This window comes from Aricia agestis, chromosome 2 (genome assembly GCF_905147365.1).
Source record: "Aricia agestis chromosome 2, ilAriAges1.1, whole genome shotgun sequence".
Taxonomy (NCBI): Eukaryota; Metazoa; Arthropoda; class Insecta; order Lepidoptera; family Lycaenidae; genus Aricia; species Aricia agestis.
In genome coordinates this window covers 18,699,596-18,715,498 of record NC_056407.1, presented here as the reverse complement: position 1 = coordinate 18,715,498, position 15,903 = coordinate 18,699,596, and the positions used below count along the sequence as shown (strand labels likewise).

The following is a 15,903-nucleotide window of genomic DNA, read 5'->3' as shown; positions in this document are numbered from 1 at the left end:
CTTTATGGTTTTACTAGATGAAGCCCGCAACTCCGTTGCGCCAAAATTAGTTTATCGCGCGGGAAACGTACATTTTTCCGATATAAAAAGTATCCTATGTCCTTTCCGGGGACTCAGGGTATCTCCATGCCAAATTTCAGCAAAATCGGTTCAGCGGTTTGGGCGTGAAGAGGTAACAGACAGATAGACAGACTGTCTGTTACATGGATTTCTTAAAATATGAATTTATCTGCGTGCAAAATTGCTTCAATTTGATTGGCAGCTCTATTACTATCCATTTGCATTACATTTGCTTTCTAATTACTCACATATAGCCCTCGCGCACAATTACTTGTGTGAATTCATAATAAATAATATTATTACGATTTCATACCTAAATGAAAGCTACGCTTAAGCATAGTTTCAAAACTTGATTCCTTTTCAGATGGAAAACTTAGATCTAACCCAGCTAGAGAATGAAAAGCCGATTGTCTGTATACAAACATTCAAGCAAAACGGCAACTATTTCTCATTGGAGCAGACGTTGGAGGGCTTGAGACCGGAGTATATAATAATGTACCACAGTGACATAGCCGCTGTAAGACAGATAGAGTTGTTCCAGTGTCGGAAGAAACCCGACGAACCGGTAACCAGTGTATACTTTCTGATGTACGATAAAACTGTTGAGGAACAAGCATATTTGACCGCATTGAAACGGGAAAAACAGGCATTTGAGCTGCTTATTCAAGCAAAGAGCGTAAGTTTTGTAGCTGATACTACCCTAAAAGTTCGTTTTAGAAACCTTTACGCAGTCAAAGTTGGGTGTCTTTATCTGTCATGTGACGTTTTCAATATGCCAGATAATGACGAGAAAATCATGTATAGGTATTCACTGAGTGAAAATTTCTATTGGTAACTAGATGATGCTCGCGCCAAAATTAGTGGATCGCGCGGGAACCGTACATTTTTCCGGGATGAAAAATATCCTATGTCCTTTCCCGGGACTCAAGGTGTCTCCATGCCAAATTTTACCAAAATCGGTTCAGCGGTTTGGGCGTGAAGAGGTAATAGACAGGCAGACAGACAGACAGATACACTTTCACATTTATAATAATTTAAGTATATATAGATAGTATGGAGGAATGTGTATTAAAAATTAAAATGGAGTGTTTTTAGGTAATAATAATAATAAACAATAATAATAATAATAAACATTTATTCAACAAAGTTCACAGTACACTACAATAGAACAAAGCACACAACAATAAAGACAGAGAAAGAAAAAAAAAAAAGACATGCATACTATAAGCCTAGTATGCATGTCTTTTTTTTTTTTCTTTCTCTGTCTTTATTAGGTGAGTCTTTGATAGGTGATGGTGATACCGTCATATCAAGACGGGAAGACAGATGAATATTTCGATATGAATGTTGAGGAAGTGGATACTAATGCTGACACGAGGAAAGCAGGTATTGTTAAGTATTATATTATAGTCTGTCAAGAAAGTGAAGAAATTAAAAAGTGGCAACATTATAGTGTCATTTTTTAACCGACTTCCAAAAAACGAGGAGGTTATATGTACGGCTGTGGATATTTTTTCTTAGATTAATTTGAAAGGGATGACACTACGATGTTGCCACTTTTTAATTTCTTCACTTTCTTGACAGGCTATAATACAGTAGATAGAGACATTGATCCACAGGTGGACCTATGTTATTTGGTCGGGGACCGGGGTCCCAGCCGAGACAGACAGATCACTACTACAACCCGATCGCAATAACTTAAGACTCGATTAAGGACGTCATTACTCATTACGGCCCGGCTATATGATCGCATACCAGCCAAGTCTCAAGATATTTTGACTCGCTTCTAACTTTGATCTCATCTGCCTATGAATTTCTCAGAAGGTATATTTTCCTACAGAACGACTATTTTCAACAGTTAATATTATCATGAATTTTGAATATGCAGGTGGTCAGAATCAACAAAAAGAGAAGCCTTTAGTGATAGTGGATATGCGCGAGTTCCGCTCCGACCTGCCCGCGCTACTACACAAGAAGGGGATCAACATAGAGCCAGTTGTAATCACCGTAAGTAAGATAGTATTGTAACAAAGCTTCGGAATGAGCAGCCTGCAGCATGGACCAGATCAATACCATAATATCCCGTGTGATATACAGAAGACCAGTGTGAAACATTTTAAGGACCAGTCACAACTCTCAACAAATAGGTTAAGCACAAATTAAGGCAAAATTTTACCAACGTCTGTTTGTGTTAACAGCTTGTTAAGATGTCATGTCTTCTCTTTCATTCATACGAACAACGAGAGAGGTAAAATTATATTAATTAGATCGTTAACTTAAACAGTCGTTGCCGTTGGTGAAATTGGGTCTAAAGGTTGTTACGTCTCTTTGGTGGGATTAGGAGTAAGCGGGCGGGCTCGCACACGTGGAGTGGGGACAAGCTGTTCGCAAATCGATGACGACGATATCGACGGGTCGTTATTAGTATACTGCGTTAAGACGGATACACATTATTAGTAGCTAAAGTATGTTATTGGTAGATGTACACATGCGCTTATTGCCGCCGCCACGTTTACTCAGCACTCAGCAGCCTTAAAGCTGTAAGCGGCCTATACCTACGCTGTGAGTAACCTCTGGTGTTAATGTTTCTTGTCATAATCGTCCTCGGTCGTTAACCTTTTAAAATTTCCCAGATCGGTGACTACATCCTGACGCCGGACATCTGCGTGGAGCGCAAGTCCATCTCCGATCTGATCGGCTCCCTCAACTCCGGCCGCCTGTTCACGCAGGCCACGCACATGTGCCGCGCCTACGCCAGACCGATTCTGCTCATAGAGTTCGACCAGAACAAGCCCTTCAACCTGCAGGTAACACACACACACGTATACGGCCGGCGTCAGTACACACACACACACACAAACACGCGCGCGCACACACACACACACACACACACACACACACACACACACACACACGCACACACACACGCGCGCGCACTCACACACACACACACGCGCGCGCACACGCACACACACACACACACACACACACACACACACACACACACACACACACACACACGAACAAGCCCTGTAGGTAACACAGTCTACAGGCACATGCAAGAGGACAATATTATGCGTAGTACTATCAGAAAAGTTAATTTATAGGCAGGCGGCGTACCTACGTTACGTAAATACCAATCCTCTATTTGGTCGCACTACTAAATAAGCATACATTCATCATCATCATCATCATATCAGCCTATAGTCGTCCACTGCTGGACATAGGCCTCTCTCAATGAACGCCAAGATGACCGACCTCCTGCATACATTGCGAAGTATAAAATGTCCTGTATGAATGTGTCCAATGGGCCTTTACTGGAAAAAATCAGTAAATTCAATTAAATACCATTTTTTTTATGAAATTGCAGCCCATCGTATGCATATTACAAGTTTAGCGTTTGAGATTTTCTGTCATTTGAGTGAGTGTGAATGTGATGTTTGATGGGTTTTATATTTCAATCTAGTTCGTGACATTTGTGAATATACAATATACGTAAGTATACACATATTAATGGAAAGTTGACCTGGTGCTGCAGCATCACCTGGTAATCAATAGGATATCCAACTCCTCACCAACTTAGAGCAGAGGTTTCGTGTTTGGGCTCATTTTAATTTTGACAAACAGTAAGAAGTAGATAGACAGTGAATATTTACATGCTGCTGCTGCAGCATCACATAGATTCTATAGGAACCGAGCTTCGTATGAACGCAAAGTGGAGGTTTCATGTTTGGGCTCATATCATCAGCATCATCGAAAAGGACATTGATAGATGGTAATCAAGAGAATATGATTCTGTTGATAGGAATTATTCTGCACTATAACCAACACAAGTTTTAAAAGTATGAAATAAAATTAAATTAAGAAGTAAAAAAAAATCCCCGCCAAACAAGTTTAAAAAGTAATTAAATAATATTTAGGTAAGTACTGCCTTTAAGTTCAAATAATTCCTAACTAAAGTAATATTTTAGAATTTAGTCCAAGGTGTGTCGGGGGACCGCTAATGTAGATGTTTGATTTCACATAACATTATTTCACATAATATGTAGGTATAGGATCAGTTCACAGCGAATCGAATGGAGATAATCAGCGACTTGGCGGTTGTAGGTTGTAGTTTACTTGACGGTCCCCCCACACCGAATATGTGTGTAAGTTAGGAATTATTTGAACTTGTGGCGGTACCCACAATTCGCCTAACATTCCTGCATCGCGCTATCGAAGTTTTCTGAGCGCGTCAGTATAATATATGTCGTAGGATGATTTGAGAAATCGAACTATCGCGAAAATTCTAGGGATTTTGCGGAAACAACGGATAATTAGATAATGCTGTTTATATTTTTCAATTTTTCTAAAAAAAGTTAGGTTTTTTGCGTTTTTAAATTTCTTAATTTTATTTGATTGTTTTGCAGGGCAGCCTGGTGGTATCGAGCGATATTTCCGGCATAGAAATCCAGAAGAAGCTGCAACTGCTCACGATACACTTCCCGCGACTGAAGCTAGTGTGGTCGCCGAGCCCCTACGCCACGGCTGAATTGTTTTATGAACTCAAAGTAAGCAATAAACATAATAATTGTATAATCATTTCTTAAGCTTACGCGAGTATCTCTCATGACATTATAGGTTGAAACACTTACGGATTTTTGTCGCGGAGCACTTTTATTAATCCCGACGTTTCGGCTGCTTTACAGCGGCCGTGGTCACAGGTGGACTGAGTTTTAATATCATAATAATTTTACTAAAATAGTGTGCAGTTTATGCAATTGTTATACAAATATTTCTTTCGTTGTCATTTTGTATTTATCATTTTGTTGATTTAATGATCAATAATAATAATTGGTCGGTATACTAACCACATTTTTTTGTTGATTAGGGCACATGCAAATATAATATTTATGAAAATTTTGCTATTTTGGAATGTTAAAAAATATAAAAGAAGGGCCACTGCAAGGTTAATATTTTATAAAATATTGGTTTTTTACAAAAATTACGAATTTAAAGTAACTTGAAACAGAAATTTCAAAACACCGGTCAGAGCCAGTGACGTCACACATCCCCGCGTTCTATTTAGCGTTAAAAACGATCAAAATGCCTCCATTTTGAGAGTTTTGATTGTTTTTAATGCTAAATGGAACGCGGGTCGGGACTACTTTTTGAGAGTTACGATTAGGTGGGGCCATTGTCAATAATTATTGTCAAACAGTAGTGACGTCATACAGACTATGGTTCCGTTTTGTCGCCAAAATTTAAATTGACAATTTTAAACCGCATTTTTTGCAGTGGTCTATTCTACATGGAGTTCTTTAAAATAAACACAAAAATAAAAATATCGCATCTTCCCTATTATGAATGCAGTCTTGTTTTAAACGATTTAAAGAACATAACTGCACTCATAACTCAATACGCATTTTTTGTGATATGGTACACAAATGCTTAACAGCGTCCAATTAATGGTGTTGGAACTGAAATTCATAGGTAATAGACATTTCTCGAGATCAGTTTTGCGGTTATGAAATTTATCCTAGGTCTTTTCGGCAATCAAAGTATCGCCTTGCTAGAAATTTATATTTACAAGTATGGATTTTTTGAGCTTTGTTCTTATACATTAATTTTCCCGTACACAGCAAGGCAGGAAGAACCCAACGGCGGAGGAGGCGATGTCGTTAGGCGGTGACTTCACTTCAGACGACATTAACTACGAGCGATACAACGTTCTAGTACACGACTTCGTACAGAAGCTCCCCGGTATCACAACTAAGAACATCACTAGGATCATGAGTAGAGGTGTATCGCTGGATCATTTGGTCACCTTGTCTAAGGTTTGTTTAAACTTTGAAGTGTTCATGGGGCCTTTTTTGGGTTTTAGCTGGCGCGCTGCCGCATTTCTACTAGTTATAATTGCACGGGAAGGAGTAAGACAGCATGCCAATTTAAGTGCTAAGTTTTAACTCAAATGGATGTCAGATGTGTGAATTGGGCTTCTAATTTGGTTTAACCAAATTAGAAGCCCAATTCAATTTGATTTGAGATGAAAAATATATAAATCTCTGTCACCGTGGCGCGTGATCGCCACTGGCTTTATACATTTTTTTGAATCTTAAATTACTTACAAAAATATTTTGTTGCTTAGTACTGGAGATGAATAGCGGAACTTTCATTTCTAATATTTTAATATTTTTTTTTAGGAACAATTAGCAGAAATAATCGAAAATAAGAATGAAGCTGAAGCATTATACTCAATATTACACGTTAAATCCAAGCCCAGCGAGAGCGACAAAAAGGGACAAAAAGGTTTGCCCTTCAAAAAGAGATTTGCAGGACTGCCGTCGAAAAAAACAAAACAATAAGTAGGAAATTATTTATGGTAAGGCATGTACAGTAAGTTATTAAAATAATCTAGTAGGTAAAAAATAATGTGAAATAAAGTATTTTTCAATTAATACTTATTTGAGTTTTCTTTTTGCAAATTTATATTTAGTTATCGAAGTTGTAGCTGGCTTGTGCATATCAGAATTTTATAATTACACCTATACGAATATAAGCCGAAATATTTACAAATAAATATAATAGCACTATATTAGAATCTCTATAATCACAGGGATCTCTTGAGAAAACGTAGCAAGCAAATCGCTAGGACCAAGGCAACTAGCACGCATACAACAGTCAGGAAATGGCGTCACTGTCGATGCTGGTGACTTTTGTCGGTCAGAGGAACATAGATAACACTCATCAGTTTCTTTGTAGACGTTGTCCCGTCGAGGGCCTTATCAACCTGCAAACATTTTTAGAAAAATCAATTTACAAAAACCCTATTACAGAAACAGACTAACAGCTACTAGTGAGCTACAGCTTTAAATTTTATTTTATAACCTTACTCTTGGTAGGGAATTGAGATGGAAAGCAGGTGCCAAATATGACGTGTTAACCACATTTTATATGCTACGGCCACACTATCACGATAACGCGAAGATTTGCGTTGTCGCGACACGTCTGGCCAAATAATTCGGTTTGAAATAAAATAATAAAGATGCAACGGGACGCGAAACTTCGCGCGACAATGTAGTCGTAGCATAAGCCCGGGCGCGCACTAGCGGCCAAGCCGCGGTGGACATCGAGATAGATAACTTGGTATGAAACCGCCATAGACGACGCACACCTGGCCGCAACGCGACCTGCGGCCACACCATACTTGCGATGGCCGCCGCGGCCTGGCTGCTAGTGTGCGCCCGGGCTAAGTAATGTTTTTCTGTATGTACAGTGTGTAACAAAAATAAGTGATAATACTTTAGGGTGTGTACGTGTTCCTTGTAGAGAGTTCACTGTGAAAGTAGCAGCGCTGAAAGACGAAAAAATTTTTTCACTTTTGTATGGGGAAGGGCCCGAGCGTCACGAGTTTCCCCATACAAAAGTGAAAAAAAAATTTGGTCTTTCAGCGCTGCTACTTTCACAGTGAACTCTCTAAGAGGAAGACGTACACACCCTAAAGTATTATCACTTATTTTTGTTACACCCTGTATATTGTACAGCTCGACAAGGCTTTATTATGAACGTGGGTGACATTGACGGGAGCGCTCAACGAATACTAGATACTCACAAGGAGAAGAAGCGGAACTTCATAGAAAAAAGTGTACCCCTCAAATTCTTTAGTACCTGCGAAGTACGTTGGCGTTGAAGTGGCGATGATGTCAACTGGCGGGAAATTTAAAATTCTACCATTCTCTATAGCGGGAAATTTGAATTTTTAGCTGGATGGGGTGGCGATACTCTTTATTAATTAATCCGAAAGAATGGAACTATCAGAATATATTATACTGACCACATTTTAATTGAAATAATATATTCTGACAGATCCATTCTTTCAGTTATCGCATAAAAACAAATAGAAATAAAACAGATTTATACAATTTTTCAAAATTTTTATTTATTCCAAAGGGAACTTTCATTTACTTCCGGTAAGCTATATGAATCAATTGCGTGAAATTCAATAACACTATATATAACACATTAGGATTAGGATTATGATCAATTTCTCAATTTAATTGTTTAACGCACAAGAAAAATAGTTTCGAAGTCGATTTTTCAATATAAACAAAACACATAAACACACAACATAAACATGGCGGAGTCTTTTTCAATATTTAGTGTCTCAACTTATAACTGGCATAAAAACATACACAGGATTTTACGGAGGACATATTATTGTCAACTTGACGTAAATTTGCTGTTAATGAACAAAATATTTAAGATTATAACCTCAGAATTTCACTTGAAAATAAATTAACCACAGCTAACGAACTAACTATTAATGTTGCCAGTACAGATGTCCATGAAAATACAAATATTTTACTTCTAATTTTGTTCAAAGAATGAAATAGCTTTTAGTTCGTGATAATTTAAACAGCTTTGATGTTTTGCCAATTAAATTTTCTAAAACAATTTGCAGAAATATCAATCAATACAAATATTTTCTAAGAAAACATGATGAAATTAAAAAAATAAAACTACCATAATGGATTTTTTTATTGTGGCAAACATTTGAACCAGCGCAACTAGTGTAAAAATATTTTAACGTTGTTAGTGGCGGCTGAAAAGGAAGATCTTCCGACCGAGCGAGATAGCATGCTCGGTCAGGCCGAAGCCCACTGACGTCATTTCAGACGTTGTATATATCTTGCCGTTCTCCGAAACTTCGATAGCGCGATGCAGAAATGTTAGGCGAATTGTGGGTACCGCCACATCACTCCCCCCCGAAGACCTGTGGTATTCTTCGATGCGCTTGTGTTGTCAGGTGTGGGCCGAAGCTACGCGTGCAATGACCAGGAGAGGGACCCCGTGCTCTGCTTGCTGACCGGTCGCTGTAGCCTATGGCTGCCCCGTTCAAGCCAGACGCGGGTTCGACCGGCGCGGACCTCCAACGCGGCTTATGGTCGAAGCGACCCGGTTATGCTTGATGTCTGCTGACGTGGTGCGGAGGGGCGGGGAGTGTTGATGATGATTGATGTCCAGAAGGATGCGTGTTCTTGTCGGTGGTCACCAATTTAACGTTGTTAGTGGCGGCTGAAAAGGAAGATCTTCCGACCGAGCGAGATAGCATGCTCGGTCAGGCCGAAGCCCACTGACGTCATTTCAGACGTTGTATATATCTTGCCGTTCTCCGAAACTTCGATAGCGCGATGCAGAAATGTTAGGCGAATTGTGGGTACCGCCACAATATCGATGTGTCGGTGAGCTTTCACCGACACAGAAGTACACACCCCCTGGGAGCGCTGCTGGTGAAGGAGAACTGTCAAACACATGTCAAAAATGACGTTTTTGGATGATAGCGTTTAGTTCCTTTTCTCGCCACGTTCATATAAATTATAAAGCCTTGTCGAACTGTATGTGTATATATTTTACTATGGCCTAAGACAGCGGCTTCGAATTTGCGGGCCTTGGACAGCGCCGGCATCTTGTAGACCCTAGGTAAGATATATTGCATTTATTCTTATGGACCAGTTCCATAAGCGTGTTTACACACGCGCCGCAGCGGCAGCAGCACCGCCACCGCGGCGGCCGCCGTGTGTAAAGGCCCATTCCGCCCATAGAAATTAGAAATACAAGGATAAGTAATGCTGCCGCTGCCGCTGCGGCGCCGTGTGTATACAGCCTATGACCGCAGCAGTAAAAGTTTGGTTGGACACAAACTCTCATCTCTCACCTGAGTCAGATATTGTTCTCCACCTTCTGGCCCCACTGGCACGATGAGGCGGCCACCAGGCTTCAACTGATCCACCAACTATAAAATATATCCCTTATAAATTACTAAAGTCCGGTTGTCATACAGAGAAAAGTTTAGGACAATACTTTATGCAGTACGGTATGCTATTTGTGTCTCATTAAAAAAATTTAATCTTATCTGGGTCTGTAATCTGTATGCCAACCCATTCAAACAAGACTTTTTGTACACACAATTTGCATTAGAGCCCAGGCCATTAAATATAAATCCTTGATTCTTAGATATGAAATCTTCATATACAGGGTGCAACAAAACAAAGTGATAATACTTTAGGGTGTGTATGTGCCTGTTAATATTGAGTTTGCTGTTAAAGTTGCAACTTGCAGCGCTGTAAGACCAAATTTTTATGTAGTGGATAACTTAAAAGGAAAAGTCACTAGACATGCAAGATTGCTCTTTGTATGTCTATTGTCTAGTGACTTTCCTTTAAATATTTTGTAAAAGTTCTGAGTAAATATTTCAATTGGTGATGCATTTATATTTAAATGTCAAATTTAATATGTAAGCTACTAAAGAAATCTTACAGCTTGTGGTAGAGTTGGAGCAGCAGCTCCCACATGGATGGCCATGTATGGTGCTTCCTCGGGGTAGCCCATTCGTCCATCACCAACTACAACAAGTAAATGTTTTATAAATTTTTATACAGTACTTATGTATGTATGTTTAGCTAATAACTACCTAGCAAGGTATATATAGGTAAAATGAGATTTTTAAGTTCATTTTGCCATTTACACATACACAGACAGAGCAGGTAATGTAAAGATGTATATTATAGCACGATACATCTCGATACACACACAACAGCTATAATGTATATTTTTACATCTTCGTATCTTAAGATACAGAGCTATATGAAAATATACATTTATATTTTGATACATCTAAATACATCTCAATATATTTCTGTATATTACGATACATCTCTTCTCTTCACAGGATGTTCAAAAATGTCTGTGATTATATTATATGTGTATGATAGACAGATACACACAGTGTTGCCACTTGCCACCTTAGCACAGCACTTCACAGCAGGAACTGCAGGCAGTCTGTTCCCCAGAGCCTATATTTTCAATCAAATATCTTCAACCCACATCGTTCTGTTTTTGACACAATATGTAACAATGCGCGCATCAAAATTACAATCCGAATCATCTTCTGATGAACTATCTAGTAAATCTAATAGCAAGTAACTCGAAAGGCCATATTATTACAACATTAAAAATAAGAACAGCCTGTATAACACTTTAGCAGCTGAAATGTGCGTAAGCGGGGCGTTTACAATGTTTAAGATACTTTACATTACCTGTTGTGTGTGTGATACATTAATATAATGTAAAGCTATACATCCCGGGATGTAATGTACGTTAATATACATTACCTGCTCTGTCTGTGACACTCTTATTACTAGTCTCCAGGCTGTAACTCAAGAACGATAATTATAGCTAGAGAGGTAAAATTTTCACAGATTATTTATAACTAGCTGTTGCCCGCGACTTCGTCCGCGTGGACTTTATAGTTGTTCCCGTACATCGATTGAGTCGTTTACGCGCAAAACAGAAAAGTATATTGTGTGGGAACCGCATATTTTTCCGGGACAAAAAACATTCCTTGTCCCAGATTCAAATTAGTATCTCCAATCTCCATGCCAAATTTCATCAAAATAGATTAAATAGTTTAGGCGAGAATCATAAAAGTTTATTGTGCAGGAACTGTTTATTTTCCGGGATAAAAAGTATCCCTTGTACTTTTCCGCGACTGAAATTTAGTATTGCCATACCAAATTTCATCAAAATACATTGAATAGTTTAGACTTTAAGCGATAATCGTAAAAGTTTATTGTGCGAGAACCGTACATTTTTCGGGATAAAAAGTATCCCTTGTCCTTTTCCGCGACTGAAATTTAGTATTGCCATACCAAATTTCATCAAAATACATTGCATAGTTTAGACTTTAAGCGATAATCATAAAAGTTTATTGTGCGGGAACCGTACATTTTCCGGGACAAAATTAGTATTCCTTGTCCATTCTCGAGACTCAAAGTATCTCCATACCAAATTCCATCAAAATAGATTGAATAGCTTACGCGCAAATCATAAAAGTATATTGTGCAGTAAACAGTAATTTTTCCGGGACAAAATATATCCTATGTTCTTTTTCGGGACTCAAAGTATCTTTATACCAAATTTCAGCAAAATGGGTCCAGCCGTTTACGCGTGATGTCGTGACCACGCGTAACAAGTTTGTAAAATACTTGAATAAATACATTAAAAAAAAAAAACAATATAACGTTCCGCGCCGCTTCGCCCGCTTAAATTAGATATTTCACAGACAAATTAATCTACAAAAAATAGCCTATGATCCTTCACGTGGTCTACTTCTAACCTGTGCCAAATAACAGAAAAACTGCTCCAGTAGTTCGTGAGATTTCAAATAATTTGCACCGTTTTTTTTACATTTTCCTCTATTTCTTCCCTCCTATTAGTCTTAGTGTGATAAAATATAGCCCTTAGCCTTTCTCGACAAAATTGGGCTATCTAACACTGAAAGAATTTTTTAAATCGGACCACTAGTTCCTGAGATTAGCGCGTTCAACTAACTTAATTATATGTTTACTTTAATATTTAATAATAAAATTTATATAAAATAAAAAATTAAGGGGGGCTCCCATACAAAAAACACAATTTATGGCCTAATTTTGCTCTATAATGGTACGGATAACGGAATCCTTCGTGCGCGAGTCCGACTCGCACTTGGCCGATTATTTTAATATTGAAGGGCTTTCTCTTCCCCTTCCCCTCCATAATATTTACTAAGGTTGCTTAAAAAACTGCTTGTTTTTCTTTAAAATTAGGCGTTCTATTACTTTAAAAAAAGGCAGTTTTTAATTAAAGCAACCTTAATAAATATTGTGTTTTTGTGTTTTTTCCAATGACTGGCAGTGTTCAATCACTAGTCATTTACCCTACTTTATTTTAAATCGAAAACTTCTAAATTTAAAGTTGCATGTACGGGGAGACATAATGACGTCACATCAACATTTTTGGGCTGGTCGAAACTCCAATATGCAGCGTGATTCTTGTCGGACAAGTTGATCACAGTTTTTACATTAACCTTATTAAACAAATTTGCATAAAATTAAAGTTGTATGTACGAAGAGCCACAGTGACGTAATATCAACATCTTTGAGCTGTCGGACACTCCATACGCAGCGTGATTCTTGTCGGACAAGTTGACCATAGTTTTTAAATTAACTTTATTAAACAAATTTGAAAAAATTAAAGTTGTATGTACGAAGAGTCATAGTGACGTCATAGCGACATCCTTGGAGTGTCGGACACTCCAGATGCAGCGTGATTCTTGTCGGACGAGTTGACCACAGTTTTTAAATTAACTTTATTAAACAAATTCCAAAAAATGAAAGTTGTATGTACGAGGAGCCATGGTGACGTCATATCGACAATTCCAGGAGTCAAGCATTCGAAAACGCAGCAGCGCCGAAATTTTTCGCATAGAAAAGTTTGTCGGACTCATCGTAAACAAGGCACTCACAAAGTGGTAAATTTGTATGTATCAGAAAAAAGTTAGTTCCTTTTTTCTGATACATACAATTTATTTACAATTATAGGAAACATTTGTTTTTGTAGATGGAATATAATTTATTACTATTTGATTTTTTTGTTTTCTTGTAAAAAAAACCCGTAGCAAGGAATATGAAAACTGTCACCCATATTATCTTAAAACGCACAAACTATAGTCTTAGCGCAATAAAATATAGCCTACCTTCCTCGATAAATAGGCTATCTAACACTTAAATATTTTTTTTTTTTAAATCGGACCAGTAGTTCCTGAGATTAGCGCGTTCAAATAAGCCCTTTCAAATAATTTCCCCCCGTTTTTTCCACACTTTCCTCTATTTCTTCGCTTCTTTTAGTATTAGCGTGATAAAATGTAGCCTATAGCCTTTCTCGATAAATGGGCTGTCTAACACTGAAAGAATTTTTCAAATCCTACCAGTAGTTCCTGAGATTAGCGCATTCAAACAAACAATCAAACAAACAAACTCTTCGCTTTATAATATTAGTATAGACTAGAGATCGCCCAATGGTCGAATTTCGACCTTAGTTTCAACGACATTAGGACTAAGTTACCTATATTTTCTCCTGGGTTCGAGTCCCGCAGGCGGAACAAAAAGTTTTCAATGTTCCTGGGTCTTGGATGTGTATTAAAATAAAATTTCAAAAATCTTAAACATATTTTATGTATAATATTATAAAAAATCCAGAAATATATCGATGCAATGAACATTTTAGTTCTAATACGATTCAACAGATGGCGTTTTATATTTTACTTCATTGTAACATAGAACTAATCATACTTATTAGTTATTACGTTTTTGTTTATAGTTTTTAATACGTTAGAATATTATGTTTAATAATATTATCACTTGGTATAATAATAATCAATCTATCTTATCTTATAGAACTCCTACTGCATTTCTTAAATATATGTGACAAGTTGACAACAGAAGGCGCTCTAAAATAAAGGAGTTCAAGTGTACCGTGTTGGAGTATATTCCATCCAGAAAATATATCAATGCAATCAACATTTTAATTCTAATATATGAAAACAGATGGCGTTTTAATTTTTACTTAAATATATTTTATGCATAATATTATAAAAAATCCAGAAATAAATCGATGCAATGAACATTTTTGTTCTAATAAAATTTTGAATGAGAAAATTTATGTGAAAAAGCTAGAAGTATTTGTTTTCAGAAAATATCCTAATATTACGACTAAAAAAGGCTGATACTTTAATGTTTTATAAAACAGCAATAAAGATGATTATACAATTTAAATTTTCTTATTTACATACATCAAACCAGACAAAATAATAATATGCTGGTTTAATTTCGTTGACTGATATTATATTGCATAAAAAATCACTTACAATATGTGGGGTGGCCACAACACCCCGCGAGCGCTCGCGGCCTAAAAACCGCACGAATGATCGAGGGTTAATATATAGATCTGTTGCCACTAACAACAAATACTAAAAACAAAATAAATTAAATATTTAAGGGGGGCTCCCATACAACAAACAAGATTTTTTTGTCATTTTTTGCTCGATATAAATGATAGCAATAGATGGGCACCTGAAATATTCACAAAATACCATATTCAATTGTATTTATACTTTAATAATTAATTAAATAAAATAAATAACCATACAAAAAATATAATTTTTTCCTATTTTTGTTCGTGCGTGAGTCCAACTCGCACTTGGCCAATTATTTCCATAATATCAGGTGCATTTTGCACTTACCAACAAGTTTGATTCTCTCTGATGATAGCAGTTCTGGGATATCTTGATTAATATTTTTAGTTGCCAGTGACACCAACTCAGGTATGTGCTCAATGCCAATGACCCGGCCAGCCTGACCCAACATTATCGCCATACACGCTGTCAAATATCCAGACCCTGATCCCACATCCAGAGCTTTCTCGCCAGGGATCAGTTGATCTTTTAACCTTTCTAATGCATGAGCATGCTGAAAGAATAAAATTAGGACAATAAGGTTTTCTGGAAAGAAAATATGTCTTAATAATATTTTTTTACCTTACCATATGAGGTGCGCTAATGGTAGCATGAAATCCAATTGATTGAGGAGAGTCCTGATATGGAGCATACGGACAGTAATGTTTTCTATCAACTGCATTCATTGCATTGGCTACTGCATCCGATTTAATAATACCATTAGCTAAAATGTAAAAGCAGAACGTGATTTATTATGGGTTTGAACCGTGCATCTGTAGCATATTATTTAGATTTACAATGATAATCTACTATGATTAAGATGATTTAAAAATAATTTAGCTTTATTAATTTCAATTAAGACGTATGTACTTACCTCTTAGATTACGGACCAAGTCAGCATTGTTTATTCCATGACTTCTCCAAGCCATATTTATAGAAAGAAAAATAACAAATATTAGGAAAAGATTTGACCATAGAAAAACGTATTTTTTCAAGTAAATTAACATATGAATATATTTTTTATGTTGTTGTTA

The 15,903-nt window shown here is 37.1% G+C and overlaps 2 protein-coding genes across 2 annotated transcripts in view; one reads left to right on the top strand and one right to left on the bottom strand.

Annotated features, from left to right (window-relative positions):
- Window positions 1–6,475, top strand: part of LOC121739980 (DNA repair endonuclease XPF) — a 24,342-nt gene extending 17,867 nt beyond the window's left edge. Inside the window, exons 9-15 of the mRNA XM_042132646.1 lie at window positions 425–736; window positions 1,350–1,446; window positions 1,949–2,067; window positions 2,694–2,867; window positions 4,470–4,610; window positions 5,682–5,876; window positions 6,243–6,475. Coding sequence (XP_041988580.1) covers window positions 425–736; window positions 1,350–1,446; window positions 1,949–2,067; window positions 2,694–2,867; window positions 4,470–4,610; window positions 5,682–5,876; window positions 6,243–6,404 — 1,200 coding nt within the window. The 3' untranslated portion in view covers window positions 6,405–6,475. The remainder of the gene's footprint in view (window positions 1–424; window positions 737–1,349; window positions 1,447–1,948; window positions 2,068–2,693; window positions 2,868–4,469; window positions 4,611–5,681; window positions 5,877–6,242) is intronic.
- Window positions 6,468–15,903, bottom strand: LOC121739982 (protein-L-isoaspartate(D-aspartate) O-methyltransferase). The gene is made up of 6 exons (XM_042132649.1): window positions 15,744–15,903; window positions 15,457–15,593; window positions 15,158–15,383; window positions 10,357–10,442; window positions 9,755–9,832; window positions 6,468–6,829 (listed from the first exon to the last, which is right to left on the bottom strand). The coding sequence occupies exons 1-6, from the start codon at window positions 15,874–15,876 to the stop codon at window positions 6,734–6,736; spliced, it is 756 nt and encodes a 251-aa protein (XP_041988583.1). The 5' UTR covers window positions 15,877–15,903; the 3' UTR covers window positions 6,468–6,733.